Source organism: Barbus barbus (genome assembly GCF_936440315.1).
Source record: "Barbus barbus genome assembly, chromosome: 1".
In the NCBI taxonomy this organism is placed as follows: domain Eukaryota; kingdom Metazoa; phylum Chordata; class Actinopteri; order Cypriniformes; family Cyprinidae; genus Barbus; species Barbus barbus.
In genome coordinates, this window is record NC_136729.1 from 36,127,273 (window position 1) to 36,153,888 (window position 26,616).

Consider the following 26,616-nt stretch of genomic DNA (forward strand, 5'->3'; position numbering starts at 1 on the left):
AGTTAGCAAGTTTCACGGTTGAAGTTTACAGTCTGCTCGTCACCCCACGGAAGAGAGGGGCGGGGTCAGCAGAGCTTTAGTATTTAAAGCAACATGGACTAGAATGGTTTACTGAAAACAGAGCTAATTTTTACAGGGTAAAAAAAGGTGTTTCACACTACCATTGAGAAATTTTGACCAAAGTATGTTATAGACCAGGGCTGTCCAAACTCGGTCCTGGAGGGCCGGTGTCCTGCAGAGTTTAGCTCCAACCCCAATTAAACACACCTGAAGCAGCTAATCAAGCTCTTACAAGGCATACTAGAAACTTCCATGCAGGTGTGTTGAGGCAAGTTGGAGCTAAATTCTGCAGGACACTGGCCCTCCAGGACCGAGTTTGGACAGCCCTGTTATAGACTTTTCATTAAGACCCTAATAATCATATCTATTTATGGAAAATGGGCATTCGATGACCCCTTTAAATCAGTCTGTTGTATAAAGCCCTATATAAATAAATGTGATGTTGCTGATTTCTCATTAGGGTCATGTCAAATCTCAAAGGACAGCATAAACAAATAGTGTTTACCATAACATGGAAGAGATTCCTTGCTTGCTGATTTATAGCACAGCACTTTGTTAGGGTGGTGTCATTGCTCTCTCAATCCAAAGCGTGCCCCAGAAGCTCTATCAAGGCAGCTAACAGCTCTACTTTCCACCTGCGGTCCTCTGGGAGGCCTGTCAGTGACTGAGTGCTGTAATTACCTTGGCTGCTGTAGACACACAGTGGTTCAGGGTCTGCTTAACCCTCTGGGGCCCGCTGTATCGCCGGCGATACGAACTCGGTTTTTTTAAGATAAGTGCAAAAGACACTAAAAGTACTCTGTTGATTTTGGTCACACAAATAAGTGTTATACATCAATCGAAACTGTTAAGTGTCTACTTTTTTTTGAGTACACTCAAGATTACAACAAAACTTTGTGGTTTTGGAAAAAAAAAGAAAACCAACAGGATGCGCTCTCTGTCTTCTCCGTCTCCGCGATATATTTATAGTAACGCGTCACTAAAATGAAGTGTAACTCAGCGAATACTCAACACAGAAACATTAGAGTTATCTCTATAGAAAGCCTGAAGTGTCTGCTTTCAAATGAAGTAAGTGTTATCGAAAACAAATGTTCTGTGATAAAGTAATCAGTATGAAACCGACACCATGTTCAGTCTGTCCAGTCTAACTCATTATTTCTAATGAGATCCCGCCCCCTTCGTGTTCACATGTAAATAACCACGTGACGCGCGCGCGCTTGGAGACGCCCAACAACAAACACACAGTCACGAGACTCTGTTGCTGCTCGTTTCTGGAAGGAGACGCGCTGAGTAAAGGCTGGATTTACCTCAGAATAAGTGCAAGACTTCATACAGAAGATCGATCTGAGTAAGTAATGCTTATTTTTTGCATTAGTTAGTGTGTTATTGTGACTAACTAAACGCGTTCAAGTTTGGTTTTTCCCAACCGACAACATGATGAATGCTACGCATCTAAGAATGTTTAGAAGAATATTTAATGTTCACAAATAGATTTAATAGCGTGCTAAACAATAACAATTAGTTTCTCAGATATAAAATATCCTTTTTTTAATGGTACAAAGTACATCCTTTTGTAGTTCACAGCATACGTGAGTCTATGGCTGCAGAATCATAACAGCTACTATAAAATCATGCATACTAGACTATATGACTGCAAAATCATAGTTGTTTTTCTCCCAAACTGTAATTCCAGACTACAGTGTTTGAATATGATGGGCAATTCATTGTATTTAAATTTCTTATGGCACAGTGATGTTTTAATGCTCTAGAGAAAACAATAAAAGTAATATGAGAGTACACTGTAACATGATGAATGCTACGAGTCTAAGTATGTTTAGAACATGTTTATTATTAATAGCCTACTCTGTTCAAAAATAGATTATAATAGCGTGCTAAACAATAATAGTTTCTCCGATATAAAATATAATTTTTTATAGTACAAAGTACATCCTTTTGTGGTTCACATCACAGCATACTTGAGTCTAGTGCTGCAGAATCATAACAGCTGCTATAAAATCATGCATACTAGGCTATATGACTACACAATCATAGTTGTTTTTTTCCCCAAACTGTTGTTTTCATGCTCTATATAAAACAATAAAAGTAATATGAGAGTACATTGTAACATGATGAATACTACGAGTCTGTTTAGAACATGTTTATTATTAGTAGCCTACTCTGTTCAAAAATAGATTTTAATAACATACTAAACAATAATAATTAGTTTCTCAGATAGTAAATGTCTTTTTTGTGTATGATAGTACAAAGCATGCATGAGTCTATGCTCACAAATGTTTTTTTTTTTGGTTGTTTGTATTTTTTTGGATCAGGTACCTGAACCACAGATGAATCCTGATGACTTTCTTCAAGATGTTTTCCTCTGAGATCGCTGTACCAACATCAGATGGTCAACTACACTGATATTCTATGGTAAAACAAGATCCTTGGCTACTGATTGTGTTTTTTTTTCTTCTTGAATCCATGGAAATAAGTAAATATCAGGTATTTGTTTCACTTGTTGAACATAATCTGTTGCAGGAATGACTCAAAGTCTGTTCACATCTCTGTGGTTAGATCAGTGTGCACAATAATGTGTCTTTGACCTTCATTATGTATGCTTTGATTATACTGTGTTGTAAATAAAATACAAATAATTTAAAAACCCCATTTTTTTCAGTCTCCTCACACTCTCTGTCTTACCTGCCTCAGTCACAGTCACACTGATGGGCCATTAGCAGCCTTTAGGGGAGGGCCCTTTGTCTCTCAGGTGAAAACCACTTAATATTCAAGACCATTACCACTCCCTCGCATATTGGCTTTAGATCACAAAACATGTCTTTAAAAATTTAAATCAATATATTGTTTTCTGTGAATGACTAAGCTGAATGATTTTCACATAATTGTGAAGTAAATATTCTAGCTTACAAGACTGATTACTCAAAAGTCTTATTCAGGACGATTTAGTGTGGCTTTTATGGCCTTATTTCAGCTACATTATTTTCCCCAAAACTTACTAACCACGCATAATATTTTTTTTCTAAGAAATGCAGACATGTACATCCATCTTGGTCACATATTATTGTAGCACAGTTTGTGCTGAATACAAAAAAAAATTACATGTTGGTCAATAGTATGATTTAAGAAGCTGAAATAAGCACAAATATCAGGGCATGTCAACACATCTCAAGGGCCCCAAAATGACCTCAGACCCCAGAGGGTTAATGTGGGTCAGTCACTTTGTGGGCCTAGTGTTGGGCCACTGTAGGCGCTAAGTGTGTGAGGCTAAAATAGAGTATGCTCATCCCTGTGCTATCCCCTGAGTCATAGCATTTCACACATACTACAGGAGACATCAGGCTGGAGAGGCCCCTGTTCCTCGGAAGATAACATCTATTATTCTCTTTCTGTATGTTGGTCATCCTTTCTGTCTCTTACCACTTTACTTTTTTCTGCTGCTGGGAAGGATCTGCTCAGGCACAAGTTGTGAATGACAAAGAAAATGCTACCCAGACAAGTGGTAACTGTGTTGGAAACCTGTTTACTCTCTTTTTTTTTTCTTTTCTTTTTGACACGTCTTCTATCCATGTGGAAAAAACAACGGTTTCCCTCGTAAATCGTACTCAGATTTAGGATTTTTGTGTGTCATTAGCATTTTGTGTACTCAAGATTCGTGTAGCGAAAGAAAAAAATTTAAATGGGTAAAAAAAAGAGAAAACTGTAAAAAAAAAAAAAAAAGAAAAATAAGTACTGTAAATTAACTGTGTAATTAAGATGTGTGATTTAAAATATACATATGAATTCATGTTTAAATATAAAGTTTTGAATACAGAAATACTAAATTAAATAACTGAAATTATTCTTTAAAAATGAAACTAAAACTGCCAGTAGGTGGCGGGAAGTCATTATCTTTGGCCTTGTCCCAAATGGCACACTTAACATGCACTTGCAGTCCTGCAGACTTACAATTGCCACTGTGTGTTAATGGCCATTAAGTCCACGAGACCATAGCTTGTCCCATTCATAATTTTAGCTTTCAGAAGCTAAAATGATCGAAACATTGACTTACTAGATTCGTTCTTAAATGCACATTCGTTCATAAATGAAACACTGCTATGTTTGATGAGAGATGCTCAGTTTGTTGATGAAATACTGCTGAAAGAGTCACTTAATATTAACGTCTTGTTTAGTGAACACGTTATATAAGTCTCTTTATAACTTCTAAAAAGCGGCCACTCATCTCAGTTCATCTTGACCCCGTCCCCGACATTTCTAGTCCTGAACACAACCAAAAGTGTTTAAGAGTGGGTCCACATAGACATTGTTCGTGGGCAACCAGTGAAATCCAGACTGGCATTATAAAAATTTGTTACATACCTACGTAGATGGAAATGAGACTGGAACTAATGTTGACTCATTTTGGCAGTTCATAATCGATTTATTTCTTTTGGGAGACAATAAGGGTGTACTCAAACTAGGCACAGTTGCCTTGAACCAAGCCCGAGCGCGATTATCCCTATTATAGCGATTATCTGACAGTAGCACACACAAAATAGTATCTATTCCGTGCTCCAGTGTGGTTAGCACTCACACTACATGTGTACCGCGCCCAAACCCAACTAAACTGCGCAGTTGTCACAATGTCTTTTTTAAATGCTGATGGTCCATTAGACTTCAAACAGAGTCAAGGAGGACTCTGAACAACAGCCAGTGGCAAATATTGATACATATTATTTTGTTGGCTGGCATGGAACATTAGTTGCATATGCTATTAATTTACTCGCATTGGTCTGGGTTGAGACTAGTTCTGCAGTCCTTAGTCTAGTTATTCAGACAGCCTACCAATCATGTTTAGTAGAGAATGGGCTGTGGACTTCTGTTTAAGGGTGATTCATCTGCAAGCTAAAACATGAAGAGTAAAGGCCTTTCCACACTGAGCGCGAAAAAGCAAAATGCATTTGAATAAAACAACAGCTTCCTATGGATGCTTCCACGTAGGCCGCGAACATTTGCGCACCGAAAATTAGGATGTTTTTTTTCGTCCAGTCCAACAAATCTTTTCAGTTTCGCAAAGCGAAAACACGGGTGCCATCCAATACGATTTGAGCTAGGATAACATGACCGGAGCAGCTGCATGTTGCACTTGGGTGGTGCTGTTTCGAAAACCAGTGTAAACAAACAACGAAGAAGAGTATCCCAGATAAGAGAGTGGATGCTGAGTTCTTGTTATCATTGGTATTTGAGAACAGATTTATTCTCACATGTTCTTCATACAGAATAACATTTCTAATAATTCTCCACTGAATTATGTGCTCTGTAGAGCACCGTCTATTTTCTTCCACGTGCGCGAGTGTTATGAGTCAGAGCGTGTCCATTCACTCTAGATCTTCCGTATTAAAAAAAATAATAAGTGAAACATTTTTCTACACATGAAATATGAATGCAAATAGACATGATTATGACGATATATTTTCTGTATGTGTTTTGTATGCAGCTCATGGTATTTTGTTTATAGCAATAAAGGATGTTTGACAACTATTAGCAGTGTAGCGTTATTAAACATACAAAGAGTGCATGTGTCTGCTTGTTATAGAATCAAAATCAACTATAAATCACAATCGGAAGTTATTACAAGCACTCTGATTGTTTAAAGTGGGTAAGCAAATACATTAATTATTACATTCATTTTCATGTGTAGCTTGGTTGTACTTATAATTATATTTTAGGATGTAGCCTATTCTTGTAAGCATTATAGATAGTTTGTGTTTCTGGTGTAGAATCAAACTTTTTTTTAATCTTAATTTAAATGTTAAATCCATATAAGAGATATATATCTGAGGAAAAATGCATTGTTGGTCGGCGCCACCTAGTGTGCAGGCGTGAATTAGCAGAAGGTGAACATTCGCATCGCGCTGTGTGGAAAGGCCTTAAGTAACCCAAGAAGGAAGCAGAGCTAGCTTCTCACCCTTGATCGGGCAATGTTATACAATAGAAAAACACAACTGTACAGTCATTTTGTGTAATAATGAAGTGTTTTTTTTATTAATTGTCTTTGGTGGTTAATTTTTTTCAGTTTGGTACAGTAAAAATTGTCATGTGAGATTTAAATAGTTCATCCAAAAAATAAAAATTCTGTCATCATTTACCTGCTGACCCTGATGATATTCCAAACCTGTATGACTTCTAAATATTTGCTTCTGTTCTGCATCTCCATTTTCCACAGAGGAAAATGGGTGATTAAATGATGACCGTTTTATTTTTGGGCGAACTAAAAATAAATAAAATGTCTATCCGTGCTGTGACATAACGGGTGATATGACCCGTGAAATGACAGCTGCCATTTTGAGTGCTTGTCAGTGTGTGCATGCATTTTCTTTACAGATCTGATAGAAAGATGGAAGTCTGCCCTCTTAAACCCAGACAAAGTGTCAGTGTTTACGCTGACCACACAAAATACCCTCTGACTGCACACAGGCCAGGTTCCTCTTTGACCCTGTTTGAAGTCGATTCATCCACACTTAAGGTTACGGACTCTGCTTTGCGCAGCTGGTGAGGTGAACCAATAAGCATCCCTTCAGTCTTGTCACTGCTTAGACAGAGACCATTTTCAGACATCCGTTTTTTAATCTCAGTAAAACATTGAGAAAGAAAAGACACAGCCACATTGGCATCAGGTATTGAATGTACAGTATGTACAGGGTGGGCCATTTATTTGGATACACCGTAATAACATGGGAATCGTTGGTGATATTAAAGTCCTGTTTGTGGCACATTAGTATATGTGAGGGGGCAAACTCCTCAAGATGGGTGGTGACCATGGTGGCCATTTAGAAGTCGGCCATCTTGGATACAACTTTTGTTTTTTCAATAGGAAGAGGGCCATGTGACACATCAAACTTATTGGTAATGTCACAAGAAAAACAATGGTGTGCTTGGTTTCAACGTAACTTTATTCGTTCATGAGTTATTTACAAGTTTCTGACCACTTATAAAATGTGTTCAATGTGCTGCCCATTGTGTTGGATTGTCAATGCAACCCTCTTCTCCCACTCTTCTAAGGGGGTCAGATCGGGAGACCTTGGGGGCCATTCAACTGGCCCACGACGACCAATCCACTTTCCAGGAAACTGTTCATCTAGGAATGCTCGGACCTGGCACCCATAATGTGGTGGTGCACCATCAATGGAAACCTCAAGGCCACTGGATATTTGAAATTGCTACATGATGATGTGTTTCCCTCTTTATGCACTGAAGCTGGCACGTTCCCTGAGTTTTTCCAGCAAGATGGTGCACCACCACATTATGGGTGCCAGGTCCGAGCATTCCTAGATGAACAGTTTCCTGGAAAGTGGATTGGTCGTCGTGGGCCAGTTGAATGGCCCCCAAGGTCTCCCGATCTGACCCCCTTAGACTTTTATCTTTGGGGTCATCTGAAGGCAATTGTCTATGGTGTGAAGATACGAGATGTGCAGCACCTGAAACTACGGATACTGAATGCCTGTGCTGGCATTTCTCCTGCGGTGTTGCTATCAGTGTGTGAAGAGTGGGAGAAGAGGGTTGCATTGACAATCCAACACAATGGGCAGCACATTGAACACATTTTATAAGTGGTCAGAAACTTGTAAATAACTCATGAACGAATAAAGTTGCGTTGAAACCAAGCACACCATTGTTTTTCTTGTGACATTACCAATAAGTTTGATGTGTCACATGGCCCTCTTCCTATTGAAAAAACAAAAGTTGTATCCAAGATGGCCGACTTCTAAATGGCCACCATGGTCACCACCCATCTTGTGGAGTTTGCCCCCTCACATATACTAATGTGCCACAAACAGGACTTTAATATCACCAACCATTCCCATGTTATTACGGTGTATCCATATAAATGGCCCACCCTGTATATCAGTGTCATCTGCATAAAAGTGAAAGTTAAGACCAAGTGTTCTTAAAAGTTGGCCAAGTGGAAAAATGTAAAATCTATAAGTAAAGGACCCAAAACTGATCCCTGGGGAACACCAGATTGCAACCTGGGGATCACCTTAGACCTGCAACCACCCATCACAACAAACTGGTTGCGATCAGAGAGGTAGGACATAAACCACTTACACTAGGTTTCTGTCAGGTTTAAAAGTCTATCAGGTTTACATCTTGTTTCTCAAGATGTTATCATCATTTATATATGAAATGAACAGATTCAGAGTCAAAGAAAATTCAGTCATAATTTACTCAGACATGAATATGATTTCTTTTACAATACCTTACTGTTTTTGTGGTGATTCTCCTGATGCATGTTTGTTTTCTACACTTTTCCCCTCTCACCCACTGCATGCATGAAACCGGATATAATGTCCAAAAATATGTCCTTCTGTTTCTCTCTCCTGTTTGAGTCCTCCACTTCCTCCTAATCTGAGTGTGCCAGGGGCACCAACTGAGATGCATGTGGGTATTGCCTGACATTGGCACAGTTCTTTTAGCCAACATTCAAACCTGCCAGTGGGTATGCCATACTCTCTCTCTCTCTCTCTCTCTCTCTTCATCTCTTTCCCCACCTCCTTTTGCTTTTTCTGTGTATTATCCTTCCATACCTTCAAGTTCACTAATGTATGTCCAGACTGGTGTCAATGTCAAAAAGTTGGTTATATCTGTGAAAGTAAACAGCTGGGAAAGAAATTGCATGTTTATATAAGATATGTGTGGCAGCAGCAATATACAGTAAATAAATCAATAAATGCACTGCTCTCTTTTCTCCTCTGAGGCTGGGACTCTAAATAGTGTTCTATGCTCATCTGTGCAGCCTAAGGCAGAACAGTTAGCATGTTTTGCTCAAACTTTTGTTAGAACTGGTACACCGTTGTCGCTTGCGAAATCAAAATGACGGTGCCGTGAGTGGAAACTTTCAGATTAAGGCGTGGTAATATTATAATGAGATCCGTTTGCAAAATCACAAGGGGAGCAAAATCAAATGCGCTCGTGTTTTTCAAATGCTTGCATAAAAAAGGCACTTTTATAACACGTAAAACCTGGAAAAGTCTGATTTTCATGATATGTCACATTTAATGTCTCATCTGAGTGGTATTTATATGTCATAATGGCACAGTGAGCTGCAGATAGATAGTGGCCTCCATTTTGTGTACTTGTGTCATACAGATTTTTGAAATTCTTCCTTTGTTGATATTGAAATCCCACTTCCACGGTATTCCATATAGTGGCTATATCTTTTTAAACCCATCACTGTTGTTAGTTGTTCAGTCCTCTGATTCTTACTTTCCTGAGCAGGAGTCCTTTCACAGGGATTCAGGTCCTCATAAAGAGGACTAAGTGAATATTTCTATCATACGCTGCTTGTTTTGTAACAGTGAATGTGAAGATTAATAATGAATGTCTTTTTGCAATCATAAAAACAGGAACAAACTTGAAAGACAAAGCCAGAATCTAAAAATCCCTATAGATTTAGATCCACACAAAGAAATAAAACCATGCTTGCATACCTATACTGTAGTGCAGTGGTCGGCTACTCGCTCCAAGAGCGCTCCACCACCGCTCCATCACGAGTACAATTCATGCCAACAGCCCATAACATAACTGCATATTTAGCAAGAATTCACATGTTAAACGTATTTAGCTAGCTTGATAGAGAAGGATCACTCAAATCAGAAAGAATGTGAAGGCTATGATGACGGCAATGGACATGAGCAGAAAGTTATAGGCTAGTTCTCAAGGAATTTGTTTGGTCCTTCTAGATAGGCTACTGAATATTTTCAGCTGAAAGCATGATTTAAACAAGTAATACAACATGTATTCACACGCAATCGCTCTCTTAATAATGAATTCAAACAAATGTAATCTTAGTACTACATCTGTATCCGATTTCGAATGAGCAGAAATCAGTAAGAAATGCATCGATCCGTAGGTAAAATAACTGGCAAAAACTTAGTTATTTTCATCACAAACAAAATTTGCACCGCAAAAAGGAGGTGCAATACCTTTTAATGCTGACAACCATGTTAGCTTGTCATGTGGTAGGAAAAAAGTTTGCACACTGTTCACCACTTTGAAACGCTCCTGTTATTTTTTATTTTATTCTTTAATATACGTTATGAATAGAACTGATATTTCAAACATACTGAAATACTTTAGATGCGGAGCGGTGTTTCTGATATCAGTGAGCGAGGAGTGGAGCGGGAAATGGTGAACCCGGAGTGGAGCTGGAGCGGAGTGATTATTAAATGCTCAGAGTGCGGAGGGGAAATTGTTGACGCTCCACTCCGCTCACATACTTTGCCTGACACCGCCACACAAATGTGGCTGCTGTAGTGTATGTGAAAGGTGTGTTTTAGGTTATTGGTGATTTAAAAAGACTGCTGATTAACATTGCCAGTGTGATGTCAGGCAGACGGTGTTTATAGGTAGAAGAATTTGAAGAAGGATTAATGCTCATTTGTGTTCTGGCTTTGCCTCCCTTGCAGTTACCACTAAATGAAAATGGGCAACTGCAATCATTGGCTTAAATGTTCTACTAATCCTGTTTATTATTCATATTGCATGTGCTCCCAGAAAACACTTGTTGGCAGAAAGAATGGAATTGTGTGAAATAAGAGTACTGTGCTCATCACATAATAACCAATATATAGGATTGAAACTGAGTTGATCAGTTTGACATTTTAACTTTCTGATTTTCTTAACTGACTGCTTGTTGAAAATGACATTTTGTGCTTTTTATGCAGACTAATTTCAATGGTCCCAGTGTAGTTGCTTAGTTTGGAGTTCATTCTCTTTGTATGCTGTTCATCGTAGGCTAATTCAGTTCCAAAAAATATAGCCACATTTTTCAGCGAGAGGCAAAAATCAGGGCCAATGCAGCATATGATTGAGTTCTGTTGATGGGTATGTTCCTTGTATGTTTGTAAATAAAATGTTCTAATTCAGAAATAAACTATTTAAAGATCATTTTGTACAAATCGTTGCAAAGCAGCTCTACAGGATGATCATCTAAACAATGATAGAGTGAAATGCTGTGTAAATAGGAACTATAAATATGCTTATGTCATTGAACACTGAAATGTTGATGAAAGAGTTTAATTGCAGATGGACTTTTTATGCAGTATGTTTCTGGTTTGTGGAATCACATTGTTAGCATAGCAACATGCTAACATAAAACTGTTAAAAGTGATTGTGAGGCGAGCCACTTTTAAGCTTATTGTAACTGGTTGTGTCCATTAGTGATGGCGGTTATATCCGCGGGCGCTGCGGATAATCCGCGGGTCGGGTGAGTCGGGTAATAAAAAATACATTCTAATTAATTGCGGGTGGATGAGATAAATCATTAGTGATGCAAATATTCTCTAAAATATCAATGTGTTTTAAATGCATTTGATTTCAGCAGGCAGACACACAAATTTAATTTCTGTGTGTGTTAGCCTGTTCGGGAAGTTGCAGTGACTGAAACAGTGACATTCCAGGCAAAGTTTGAAGGGGGTAAAGCCTGTGTTTATGCTATTAAGAAAGTATAGGGTAATCTGGCCAAATAAGAACTTCTATAATTTTATAATTTTTTATAGTTAAGTTTTATAATTAAATGCTAAAAGCAGCTTATTATCACTGTATTATGTTACCATTACCCCTTACGGCTCTGACAAGGTTTTGTTCCTTCCCCCACACGGTGCCAAATCACACCAGGAGCTAAGCAACTGGATTCACGAGACTATGAGATTCTGGGACGCTTCAGAAACATGCAGAAGCGTGGCTGGTATAAACAAAAGCATTGACTGAGTGGACACGCTGGAGCCGTAACGCGCTGCAGACGTGTGCAGTGATGCACAGATCAGCTCTAACGTCACTGAATCTCCTGTTAAAAATGAACCATCCATTCATCATATCATCATGCAAAACTTTAGAATCAGAATCGTTGTAATGTGACGATCAGTATCGGGTGTGGATGGATGAGTTTGATAAATGTGCAGTACCACCTAGTGGACTCACTCTTTCTCAATTTTTACTGGTGAGACTGCCAGCGATGTTGTACCCGGACACAAAAATTGGGCTGCATGCAGATGGTGTGCACAGACATCCGTGGAAACTTTTTATGATGAAAAGTATGTGACATGGACAGTTCTTTTTTTTTTTAACTTTTTGAACTTTTATAATAATTAAAAAATGTGTCACCGTTTACACAAAAATATTAAGCAGCATAACTGTTTTCAACATGGATAATAAGAAATGAATGAGCAAAATGAATCATTTTGGATCTAACAGCATCAAAAATGCCATGGTGTTGCTAGGGGTGGGGTTCAGTGAAAGGTGTCTGGTTCAGTAAAATTTGGTGGTAGTAACGTTCTTACAGTATATAAGCAGGGGTGCACATAAGTGGTCCGCATGTGCGACCAAAATTAAAAATGCGCTGTGTAAAGTTCTGACAGCGCATTTGCGTACCGACATGGATGACAGCTGTTAATGGACAATTACCATTTTAGATCGACAAACTGTACTGTGGTGAGGGGGGCGTGGTTAGCGGAGTCTGCAGCAGGAGAGAGAGGTTGGAGATGAGCGGTGAGTAAGTGGGTCAAGTGCAAGATGACGTTCACCTGTTTCTCGTTTCCATTGATTGCCGTGGAGAGAGTGTAAAAGCCACAGAGAGGCAGACGGGGAGGGGAGAGACACAGACTGAGGACTCGGGGAGGGCGTCTGTGGCTGTGAACTTATGAAGTGCCGGAGAGCACAAGTGTTTCTTTGTTTGTTTTAAAGTACTGAATACGGGTACGGGATTAACATCCCGTGGTAACTAGGAATGACAGAAGCTTCAGTCTGGATCCAACCCCTAAATGATCTGAGATGACCGAACACCTGAGAAAAGATAATGCCAACCCCTCAGAGGATTTCGGAGGATGCCAACGCTCAGACAACATACAGAATTACCAAATGACCACTGGAACCAGTTGAGACCTTACAATCTGACTTTGCTGCAGTTGGAATTGAACTGCTGGTTCGTTTGGCCAGAGGAGAACTGGCCCCCGACTGAGCCTGGTTTCTCCCAAGGTTTTTTTCTCCATTCTGTCTCTGATGGAGTTTTGGTTCCTTGCCGCTGTCGCCTCTGGCTTGCTTAGTTGGGGACAATTCATTTCCAGCGATATCGTCGACCTGATTGCAATTTTTTTCTTTTTTTCATTTTACACTATTGACACACTATTTCCTTTTTTTGGGGGGATATTGTGCAGTTTACATTGTTAAAAGCGCTATATAAATAATGGTGACTTGACTTGACTTGACTTGAATAAATTACCCGAGCCTCAATCACACCGACTCTGGCTTCTTCCTTCCTTCCCTCGAACTTTGTTACATGTACTGTATTTGATTTCTATTCAAACTGAAAGCATAATCTAGGCTAGCCGCTGCTATTTTCAAAGCAAAACGGTGACATTTCATTTATTCGCTCTTCAATCAGTGGCGCTAAACCTGGAAGCGCATATACTTACTTGCCGGCAACCCGCCAAAATAAAATCTCGCTGATTTTACATTTGAAAATTATGACAATTCAAATTAAAATAACAATAATATATTCTAAAAATTAGCATTTTATTTTTAAGTTTACTATAAAATAATTGTATTTGTATGTAATACTCCCTTTTTCATTTTAATATAAAATAGTATTATCACACTTGATTTAGTTTAATCTTTTATTTAAAAACAAAAACAAAAAAACTAAATAAAGTGCAATAATATTATTATCACTATTATTAATAATGTTTTTTTATATAGTTGTATTTTATGGGTCACACTACAAGCTGTGGCCCGTGTGAGGACCAAACCAAATCTTCAGGTTCTTATATGAGAACCAGGCTGAAAAACTTATGTGCACCCCTGTATATAAGGATGTATGAGTGCTGAAGGTGTGAGGGAGTTGTGCTTTATAAAAAAAGTAAAAAAAAAGTAAAGTCGTGACATATTGTTAAGTATGGTGACCCATACTCGAAATTGGTGCTCTGCGTTTAACCCATCCAAGTGCACACACACAGCAGTGAGTAGTGAACAAATGCACACACACACACACACCGTGAACACACACCCGGAGCAGTGGGCAGCCATGCTGCAGCGCCCGGGGAGCAGTTGGGGGTTCGGTGCCTTGCTCAAGGGCACCTCAGTCGTGGTATTGAGGGTGGAGAGAGCGCTGTACATTCACTCCCCCCACCTACAATCCCTGCCGGCCGGGGACTCGAACCCGCAACCTTTCGATTACGAGTCCGACTCTCTAACCATTAGGCCACGACTTATCAATGGTGTTAGACACACATTAGTTTGATGTAATAGAAAAACTTGAAACTGAAGATATAACCCTCTCCTCATTCCCAGTGGGCATGTTTTTTCTCAACTTGACAGTGACTAAATACATTTTCAATGACAGACACCAACCCATCCCTGCACTTCACATCACCTGCATAGCCTTGAACATAACATTTATTTCCATGATCTGCCATTTTCGCTGTTGTCCTCGCTTGTTTCTTTACAATACCTGCAGAACTTCTGATGATTCGGCTGGCGGCTGGCATATAACATGGGCGGGTATATGCAAATGTTGGGGGCGTACATATTAGTGATCCCGACTGTAACGTCACAGTCGGTGTTATGTTCTGATTTGCCTATTTTTCAGTGGTCTTTTGCATTCACAAGATTTGCATAAGAAGGAGGAAACAATGGTGTTTGAGGCTCACGATATGTCATTTCCATGTATAGAACTGTTATTATTCAACTATGCCAAGGTAAATACAGTTGTCCATTCTGTTGCACCTTTAAATGTAATACAATTATCACTTCCAAACCACCAAATGTTAGCTTTGCTGAATCTCCCATTTCAAAGCCCTAATTAGCTTTGGTTAAAATGCCCATTTGTTCTTTCTAGATGGCATGCTGCTTGTGTTTGGATTTATATTTGTGTGGGTTATTGTACAGGGGTTACCATTGTCAGCTGAACGTGCTTTGTTTGTATACTATTGAATGTCTTTTATTTCAAATTATGTGTATTTATGTCGGTTATTGTAATTAATGGATGTCGTTATGTCGACCAATTTATTATTTTTGCTGATTTCTTAATGGCAATGACAACCATTGGAACTACTGGATATTGGTATTTTCAGTTATATTGTATGAATGATATTGTGTTTATTTGTCACAAAAACCTGTGATTTTGGTTACCACCCTCAGCTACCATGAGCAAAACAGTAGCAAAATGAAAGTCCTTTCTATCTTTTTATCTTCCAGCTGTCCCGTTTCCCCCAAGCCACCGACTGACTGTGAAAGAAGTGTTTGACAGTGAGGGCAAACCCAAAGTAGATGTTTTGAAGGGCCACCTCACTAAAGAGGGGCGTGTGGAGGAGAGTGTGGCACTGCGATTAATTGGTGAGGGAGCAGCAATCCTCCATTCTGAGAAGAACCTCCTGGACATAGAAGCCCCAGTGACAGGTGAGTGCTCTCCTCCAGGTCCTGTGCTGAGACCCATTTAAACCCTTTTGAGTTCTTCTTGAGAATTTTTCAGTTTTTTTCCAATTTTAGGAAAAAATAAAAAGGTTTTTATTAGGGGTGCTCCGATCAGGATTTTTGAGGCTGATCACCAATCACAGAAATGTGCCAATACAATCACAGATGCCGATCTTTTTAAAGCCTTTTTTTATCATGTAAAATTATGTATAGTGATGATCCAATCAAGATTTTTAGACATTTATTCAGGGCCTGAATTTCACTTTTTTTTAAATGAATTCCCCTCTTAGGTGACTCTTGTGAAAGATACTTTTTTTAATTTGGGGGTGAAGGGGGGGGCATTTTTTAGACATTTTTCAAAAAAATATATTTATCTCACCTAAATGTTTGATCATGCACTCAAATTTTTGTTTTGACAATTGTGCGGTTGTTGCACAATAGCTTACACAAAGCACAAGCCTGATTTTGTGAGCTGTATGCGAGGCGGCCTTTTACACCAGGTTCAAACACTCCGTTTGCAGTGCATATGCAGTCCATGTATGGTATGTAAGTGGTGCAGAAGCAGCACTGACTGTGCTTTCACATAAGAGTCTGCTCCTGATCCGTGGCTGTTTACTACAAACACAACATCTATCCATTATTTTGATTTCAAATCCAAACATTTTTACTTAAAATGCTTTTTCAGCAATGTGATTGTTTTTTTTTTTTACACAGTACAGTAATACAGTTTTTCATGTTTAAATGTAATAAATATAATAAACACATGGTTAAATGCTTTTTACTTTTGCATTTACTTCGAGATTTATATATTAAGTTGCTCAATAAAGGGGCAAAACATTTAAACTACTTTTATTTACATTATCACAAACATTCTGAATTAAAACTTACCATTGACATAAACAGTCAGTTTTACTGCCTTTTCTTTTGCATTTAAATCTTTATTACAAGCAATCCTGCGTTTCATAAAGAACTTTGTTTTTATACCATGCTAGTAATACTAGTCATCCAGTTTTATATCAACTATGCATTCCGTTAGTTTTGCAAATTGGTATGTTTCGTAGGCCGCAAATAAATATAGAGCTGAGTATCATAAGCATAACAGTGAAACCTAACACAATGTTTCCTGATAATATCTCCCAAAGGTAACATGTAAAGCGTGAAAAGTAATGGCCCTAGTACTGAGCCTTGAGGTACTCCATACTGCACTTGTGATTGGTATGATACCTCTTCATTCACTGCCATGAATTCGTTGGCAGTCAGATAAGTACAATTTGAACCATGCCAATGCACTTCCTCTAATGCCAACATAATTTTCTAGTCTATTGAAAAGAATGTTGTAGTCGGTAGTGTCAAACGTAGTGCTCAGATCCAGTAGCACTAATAGAGAGATACAACCACAATCGGATGATAAGAACAGGTCATTTGTAGCTCTAATGAGAGCAAGTCTCAGTACTATGATATGGTCTAAATCCTGACTGGAAATCCTCAGATACCATTTTTCCCAAAGGAGGAACATAGTTTTGATGATACTACCTTTTCTAGCATCTTTGACAGAAAAGGGAAATTCGAGATCGGTCTGTAATTAATTAATTTGTTGAAGTCAAGTTGTGTGGTTTTTTTTTTTTAATGAGAGGCTTAATAACAGCAAATTTGAAGGTTTTTTGGGACACATTCTAATGACAATGACGATTTAATAATATTATTTAGAAGATGATTTGTGACTTTTGGAAGCACCTCTTTTAGTAGCTTAGATGGAACAGGGTCTAACACACATGTTGTTGGTTTAAATGATTTAACAAGTTCATACAATTCTTCCTTTCCTATAGAAGAAAATGAGTGCAATTGTTCCTCAGGTGATCTATAGTGCACTATCTGATGTGATAATGTGGCTGACGGCTGCATGGTTACAATTTTATCTCTAATTGTATTGGTCTTGGAAGTAAAGTAGTTCATAAAATCATTACTACTGTGCTGTTGGGAAATGTCTGCACCTGCTGATGTTATATTTTTTGTTAATTTAACCACTGTATTAAATACAATTGTGGGTTGTGTTTGTTTTCTTCTAAAAGAGACAAAAAGTAATCAGATCTAGCAGATCTCTTTTTAAGGCTTTTCTGTAAGAGAAAGTACTTTCCCACCATGCAAAACGAAATACCTCTAGTATTGTTTTCCTCCAGCTGCGCTCCATTTTCCGAGCTGCTCTCTTTAGGATGCGAGTGTGTTCATTATACCACGGTGTCAGACTGTTTTCCTTAATCTTCCTTAAGCGTATAGGAGCAACCATGTCTAAAGCAGTGGTGGACAGTAACAAAGGAGTTTTACGTCATTACCGTACTTAAGTACATTTTTCAAGTATCTGTTATTTTGAGTAGCTTTTACTTCACTACATTCTAAAGCATAAGATCGTACTTTTTTACTTCATTACATTTCATAAAATACATCGTTACTCCTTATACAGTGCCTGTATAAAGTCTTCATACCCCTTCCTTTTTTTCACATTTTGTTATGTTAAACTGCTATAAATAAAAAATTTCCCCACATAAATCTACACCCCACTCACCATAATGACAAAGCAAGAACCAGATTTATAACAACTTTGCAAATTTATTAAAAAGGAAACACTGATAAACACTTGAAATTTAACACTTTGGCACTTGAAATTTAGATCAGGAGCATTCCAGATTCACTGGATCGTCTTTGAGATATTTCTATACTCCGACTGGAGTTAACCTGTGGCAAATTCAGTTGATTGGACATGATTTGGAAAGGCACACACACCTGTTTATATAAGGTTTAAGAGCTGAAATGGATGTCAGAACAAAAACTAAGCCATGAGGTCAAAGGAATGGCCTGCAGAGCTGAGAGACAGGATTGTGTTGAGAGATCTGGGGAAGACTACAAAAAAATTGGGCCTCCATAATCCTTAATGGATGAAGTTTGAAACAATCAGGACTCTTCCTAGATCTAGCTTCCTGGCCAAACCTAGCAATCGAAGGAGAAGGGTCTTGGTTAGAGAGATGATCAAGACACTGATGATCACACTGGTTGAGCTCCATGATCTTATATGGAGATGGGAGAAACTTGCAGAAGGACAAACATCACTGCGACACTCCACCAATCTGGGCTTGAAGACAAAGTGACCAAACTCAAGCATCTCTTCAGTAAGGATGCATGAAACCATGATTGGAATTTACAAAAATACTCCCAACATAACTGACTATGAAAAAAAAATATTCTCTGGTCTGATGAACCTCAATTCCTTATTCATGTCTGAGGGAAACCAAGCACCGCTTATCACCTGCATAATACCATCCCAATGGTGAAGCATGGTGGCGGCAGCTTTATGCCGTAGGGGTGTTTTTCAGCGGCAGGGACTGGGGAAGTGATCAGAGAAGACGGAAAGCTGAATGCAGCTAAATAGAGAGATATCCTTAATAAAAACCTGGTTCAGAGCACTCAGAACCTCAGACTGGGCTGAAAGTTCATCTTCCAACATGACAATCACCCTACGCACACAGCCAAGACAATGCAGGATAGGCTTAGGGACGACTCTATGAACGTTCTCGAGTGGCCCAGCCAGAGCTGGGACTTGGAACTAATCAGACATCTTTGGAACCTATAAATGGCTGTCCACCGATGGTCCCCAGCCAACCTGACAGAGCTGGAGATGATCTAAAGAGAAGAACGGCAAGAAAGAAAAAATGCAGATGTGCAAAGCTTGATGCATCATAACCAAAAAGACCTGAGGCTTTAATTGTTGCCAAAGTGATTTAACTACGTTTTGAGTTAAGGGTATGAAGACTTGTACAATGTAATTTTTTCAGTGTTTCCCTTTTAATAAATTTGCAAAGTTGTGATAAACCCATTTTTTTGCTTTTTCATTATGGTGAGTGGGGTGTAGATTTTGAGCTTTCCTGTAGCTCAAATAGTAGAGCACAGCGCTAGCAATGCCAAGGTCATGGGTTCGATTCCCAGGGAAAGCAAGAGCTGATAAAATGTAAAAAAAAAAAAAAAAACTGAATGCAATGTAAGTCGCTTTGGAAAAAACCGTCTGCTAAATGCATACATGTAAATGGGAAATAAAAGTGATTTAAAACAGTTTAACATAATAACGCAACACACACAAAATGTGACAAAAATGAAGGGGTATGAAGACTTTCTATAGGCACTGTATCATGTGCTCCGAGAAGTGGTGTCTGGTTCATGAACAAACAGATTCTTTTCAATGAACCCGTTAAATCGATTCGCAAAACGCACCAAACGAGTCATTCACGAAGATCTTGTGAGCGTGTGCGCGTCTGATGCCGCGAAAACTAAATTACTAATGTTGAATTTTAGGATTAATCAATGTAACTGAAAAGCATATTTAGGTCAAAACTGTCAGTTGTTTGTGAACTAAATCTGCTGTAAAGGGTGATCTGTTTAAGCCCACTGAAATGCTTGAATGTTTGCAGACATATTAACATCAAATTTTAGGTAAAAAAAACATTAAAATAACACACAAAAAAAAGAAAATTACTTGTGCACGTTCATCTTCTGCTATGCATTTAGCCTTATGTGACGTCTATTTTTATATTGTTTGTCAACACATATAAGTATTTTGTATCTGGATAAACTAGCCGAATATACAGATATGAATGTTTATTCATAACCATGCTGAAAATAATTCAATATTGTTAGCTGATGCTAACTGTCTAGTTAACAAGCTTGCTGGTGCTAAGTTGAGGTAATTTGAGGTAAGTATAAAGTCCAAATAGTTTTATTCAACCACCTAGATAGATTACATCTGAGGGAAAAAGAAAGGATGTGATGTTCAGAACATGGTAACTACAGTAATTATCAAAGTGGGAAGTGATTTGGCCAGGGGTATTTTTACACCACAGACAAGGTTTGAGAAGAAAAAAATCATTACGAAAATCTAATTATATTTTCAATTATTATATTCCTTATTTCCATGTTGGTTATTTTGGGAAAATCACAAGTATTTTGAGCAGTAGGATTTAAAAAAATATATGCTAATATAAAATTGTATTATACAAGTAGCCTAAATAAAACTGAAAAATAAACATTCATCTATCGGTACTTTTTACTTAAGTACATTAAAAATCGAGTACTTTTGTACTTTCATTGGAGTAAAATTGAAAACGGAGTACTTTTACCTTTACTGGAGTAATATTTTATTATACGGATCTGTACTTTTGCTCAAGTACTTGATTTGTGTACTTTGTCCACCACTGATAGTTTGATGTTCGATGGTGTTGAATTTGCAATCAAATTCTTTTGGGTTGAAGAGTGACGAACCCCAAAGATTTTATTTTGACTTGCTGGTGGTCAGGAGAGTTTTCTCCCAGGTGAAAAGTGAAGACATGTCTGTAGTTTAGGCCTGCCAGATGCAGCTGCGCTGGCCCTGGGACTTTGTGAGTCCCACACAAGCAGCAACCAGAAGACGAAGCAGAAGAGCAGAAGATGAAGATCTAAGAAAGGGAGGTCACTGATGTAGTGAGGCCTTTTAACTTCTATGGAGGTCACACCTACATGGGGCCAGTTAGCAGTGCATAACATAGCAATGAAGGGCTCACTTGGGAAACATGGTTATGAAGCACATACAAACACACAGCGCTCGTGTCTAGCAACCACATTCCTCTCCGAGAGGCAAGACACTAGATAAAAAAAGAGGTCTGAAAAACTTATCAACACCATGTCCTGAAACATGGCCAGCTTTAGCGGCAACAACCACATACAAATTTAATATCCACAAGCACATTTATAATATTATACTTTGTGTTATATTCAGGGCTCGAATTGAGGGGGAATGCGGGGCAATGGCATCCCCCTGGTTGAATAAAATAACAAAAAGCATCCCGTCAGTAAAACCACCATCCCTCTTACCATCCCCTTTAGATTAATTATGTGTATTATGTAAAACTTATCATACAAATAAAATGTTAAAATTCCCTACGTATGATAATTCTCGAACTAAATAACAGCGATTGGCCAATCAGAACTCGATACTGTCACAACCTGCGCGCAAGCGGATGCAAGTTTTTGTCATTTTTCGCGCAAAATCGTTTAAAGAGCAACTTTTTAAGTTCTTTAAAAAAAAGACAACTGAAGGTATGATTTTCCTTGATTAGAATTTAAAGGCATTCCCTTGACGTATAGGTACTGTGCTGTATGTGTGACTGAGAGACGATAGGAGAGCTGATATTATCGAGTTGACTTTGCAAAAACCAAACAAAAACACATCTTGAGAATCCAAAAGCATTCACTGCACAATGAAGCCTTTTAGAATGCAGTTAGAATGCCCTTATAATTCAGCAATGAAAGAAAAATACCCATGTATGAGTTTTTATGTTTTTATATTCATTGCACAAGCATGTAGCCTACTTTTGTGAATATCAGCACATGTGCTATTCATTTTATGAACAGTGCAGAGCAACACGGTGATTCAGTGGTCCATTTAGATGGACTCACTTGTTTTGTTTCTAATTGAATCAGCTGGGTCTTTTGATTTGAATGATTCAGTAAATAATTTATTAAAACAGGGACTTGGTGTCATCTACTGGCGATTTTATTATCATCATTATTTATCCATGACAGGCCTAAACCATCCAAGGTGCCAGCACAAAAACACATTCAGCAAAATATTGTTTAATTTTCAGTACTGACGAAAATTCCTCCATTTCAGGCCACAGAAGGGGAAAAAAAAGCTTATAAATAATAGTTAATCTAATAAGGCTAAGTTTTAATTAAATAAAAACTTTTTTTTAAATTAGACAAGTTTTGTAATTATTATGTAAAATTAGCTACAGGAACCCAACCCCAATAAGAAATTGACCACCCCCCTAAAATTTTCTCCTCTTTTGGAAAGTCGTGGACATTACATATTACAAATTAGGGCTGCCTCTAATGACTATTTTTATTTCGATTAATCTATCGACTAATTTATCAATTAATCTAAACAATTTTACTTAAGAATATTTTATTAAACCAAATTAAATCCAAATTTCTATGAAATCCTTTTTTAAAGCAAAAGTAAAGTGCAACAGAGTGCAATAAGCAAGTGTGCATCTCATAGTCCAAATCACTGAAATCAAAGTTCAGTAATATAGTGTATTAATGACAACATATCCATGTGTTCTAGTCTACTACTATAAAATTTGAATCAAAAAACACCTTTTAAAGGAGTATTTACCACAAATATTATTTACCAGAATTTATTTAGCTGACAAATGTAAATGTGCAGTATTTCTGAAAAAAAGTGTGTGTGTGTGTGTATGTATGTGTATGTATGTATATATATATATATATATATATATATATATATATATATATATATATATATATATATATATATATATATATATATATATATATATATATATATATATAATTATAATTTTTTTAATATAAAATCAATTAAATGGAGATGCTTTTGATTATTAAAATTTAATGGAACCATTAAAATGGAATCCAGAAAATAATGGAAAACAGAATTTGGTACAGATAAAACTGTAAAACTCAATTAATTAGACAGGCTTTTTGATTAATAAAATTTAATTCAACCATTAAAACAGAGTATAGAAAAATGAAAATGGAAAAAAACGAATTTGGAAATAAAACGGATTAATTAATTATTTTGTGGTAATAAAAATAGATGTAAGTGAACAATAGCTTTTAAAATGACTTAAAATACATATATAATAGCAATGATGCATAATAATTAGTTCAAATAAAGTATCAAAAGCAAGAAATCATATGGTTTTATTGAACAAAACTGTTAAAATACATAATGTATTATAAACAATAGAGCTAATGTACATTACGCATAACAACAAAGGCCTGCAGGGGCGCCAATTTAATATTGGCCAAGCACCATTTAATTCAAATATCCACTTAATCTTTAATATTTGGCCATTTCTTTAGGACAGAAATGCTATAGCCACTGTAATTAAATGAATATGTGGACATCAAAACGTGTAACTCAGAGTGAGGGTTTGAGCTTTTATTTTGAAACTGCGATGTATTCTCCTGAGTTTGTGTAGATTTATAAATGATTTACCTTACGAATCTGATGAAATGGCGCACGCTGCATTCCCAGAACCCAAACTCACAACAACATGCAGAGATGGAGTTTGAGATGCTCCACACATGTAGGCCTAAATGATACGTTTCTGTGGAACTACTGTAAACGGAGCCGCTGTATGACGCATGTAAATAATTAAAGCGCATATACTGTGTTAGAACTCCATCGCATGCAATTATTTAATTAAATCATAGCGTTTGAGAATTCACAATTATGCTTAATTATGAGTTTTAAATGGGTTTAATATATCATGCAGCCTTGGAAAATAGTCTAATAATGTGTTTTATGGATTCTCGTCTGTGAAATGCGCCACTTCTGGTATTTGGCCGGTTAGTCGACGCAAGCAAAATTAAGTCGTTGATTTTTAAAAGTCGACTAAAATCGACGAATCGCGACAGCCCTATTACAAATAAAACAAGACTATTCATTCTGTGGAATATTTTTTCAATGGTTTCCTCAAAGTACTATTATATAGGCATAATTTGCAGGTGGGACGTGTCCCTACTATGTCACGTGTTTGAATTCCTGTTTGTCCATATTTGGTTTAGTTCCTGTTCTCATTAGTTAATCTTCGTCATCTCATTTGCTCCTTTTGTTTACCTGTCTTTATAAGCCTTCCATTTCTGTTTATTCTTTGTCCTGGATTAATGTTTTTCAATGGAAAGTGTGTGTTGATGTTTATTAAAGACTCCTTTTTGTCTACTCCTTCGTTGTGCGCTGATTGCTTACAACCACATCCCGTAACACCCACGACCCCACCACTTTTTGCAACATCTCACGGCACATACGGATGCACCTAAAAGAAAGAAACAGCTCCATTTGATCAGAAATGTGTTGGTCTGTGTTAAGTAATAGGTGATATATCGCTGGAATGTGTTATGGCGAGTGCTCGTTGCCGCTTGTTATCAGTTCTCTCTTGGTGCTTGTGCACAATGCACAGGCTTCACATAGACAATTGAGCGCTTCGTTCTGGTAAAAGCACAAAACAAAAAGCAAACAAAAGTGTCCTTGCTCTTGATATACAATCACTGATGAACACCTTTTGGTTTTACAGTTTTTTACAATCGCTATGACATTTTTTCCAATAATTCTAACAAGTTTCCTAAACTCTTAATGCACCAACACACTTACAGCACATAATTGACAAAACAGTTAATTTCATGCTCAAAATCACACATTGCAAACTAAACTCCAACTCTAATTTTCAAATTACAATAATACACTAACACAATACACTACACCTACCAAAACATTGCAAACATGTCTCAAAATCAAATTCTTATTCCAAAACACTAACACACATTCTCTTCCAACAGGAACATTTAGTCAATCATAGCACAATATCATAAAAAAACTAACATCAAATGGAATTACAGAAACTGCATTATTTTAGGTGTCAGGTCTGACCTTAAACAATAGACAGTATATTGCATTGATCATATATTGTGTTTTACACTACAGTTTCTGCTTCTTTTTTGGTTTAGTAAATGCATGTATTTTGTCTTATTGCTGCAGAAATTCAAAACAAAATTTGAATGACCCATCTCAGAGTAGCTTTATAGAATGAACAGTTTATGGGGGAAAAGACACTGAGACAGAATTGCTGCAGTAAAGGCTTTATTTGCAACAGGACATCAGAAAAACAAGAAAACAAAACAAGAATGCATGTAAAAAAGATATATGCAATATATAGTCATTTATTATGTGAAAGTACAAAATATACAAACAGAAAAAGCCACAGAAGAATTATAAATAAATGCAATCTAATCTGGCTTCTGTGTTTGGCCACATGTTCTCATCCACATCACACCTGATATCTTTTCTGGCAAGGCATCTTGGGAAGAGTCTTTTGGTATGCCTTATCCACCCCTGCAGTGTTCAGCTGTGATGTCTTGGTATGCAGCATCTATTGCATCCTGGAGGGACATTTGGCCCTGTGGACGATGGTCAAAAACCTTCCATCTCCAGACTCAGAAAAACTCCTCAATGGGGTTGAGGAAAGGGGAGTAAGGGGCCAGAAAAACACCATTCTCGAATGTGAGTCAAACCAGGCTCTGACTGCACTGGGAATAGTGGAATGCCACATTGTTCCATGTGATCACATATATTGGCAAGTGGTCTGGTCTCCCACCCGTCCCCTTTCTCTGCCACCAGTCTTTGGTGCAGATCTTCTAAAATCTCACATTTATGCAGGAGTGCACTTTTCCACACAAGATCAGCCCAAAGAGATCCTCTTTTACTCTATATCATATGGTCATGCGATTAAAAGAACCCCAACACCTGCGTGTGTTTCCTAGACGCTTTTATCCAAAGCGATTTACAAATGTGGACAATAGAAGCAATCAAAACCAACAAAAGAGCAACAATATGTAAGTGCTATGACAAGTCTCGCTAACGCAGTACACATAGCAAGGTTTTTTTTTGTTTTGTTTTTTATATAAAAAAACAAGTAGAATAGAAAAAGCTAGTATAACTAGTTTTGTATAAGAAAAATGATAAAAAAAAATTTTTATAGAAAAAGTAGATAGAATAGAAAAAAAGAAAGCTAGTGTTAGAGGGTCAGATAGATACAAAGAAGACAGATAGATAAAATAGAATTAGAATAGAGAGTGGTAGAGTTAGAGGGTCAAATAAAGATGGAAAATATGTGTTTTTAGCCATTTCTTGAAGATGGTTAAGGATTCAGCTGCTGGGATTGAGTTGGGCAGGTCATTCCACCAGATGTCAACAGTTAATGAAAAAGTCAGTGAAAGTGATTTTGTGCCTCTTTGGGATGAACAATAAATCGACGTTCACTTGCAGAACGCACGCTTCTAGAGGCATATAAGTCTGAAGTACTGAATTTAGATAAAGGGGTGCAGAGCCAGTGGTGGTTCTGTAGGCAAACATTAATGCCTTGAAATTTATGCGAGCAGCTATTGGTAGCCAGTGCAGATTGATAAACAGAGGTGTGATGTGCATTCTTTTCAGCTCATTAAAGATTAATCTTGCTGCCAAATTCTGGATTA

The 26,616-nt window shown here is 37.6% G+C and overlaps 1 protein-coding gene across 4 annotated transcripts in view; it reads left to right on the top strand.

The window, feature by feature from the left end:
* Positions 1–26,616, top strand: part of LOC306872667 (protein phosphatase 3 catalytic subunit alpha-like) — a 200,140-nt gene that overhangs the window by 37,032 nt on the left and 136,492 nt on the right. For all 4 annotated transcript variants that reach the window (XM_079421340.1, XM_079421341.1, XM_079421342.1 and 1 more), the window contains exon 2: positions 15,307–15,507. In XM_079421340.1, the coding sequence (XP_079277466.1) occupies positions 15,307–15,507 (201 nt within the window). The remainder of the gene's footprint in view (positions 1–15,306; positions 15,508–26,616) is intronic.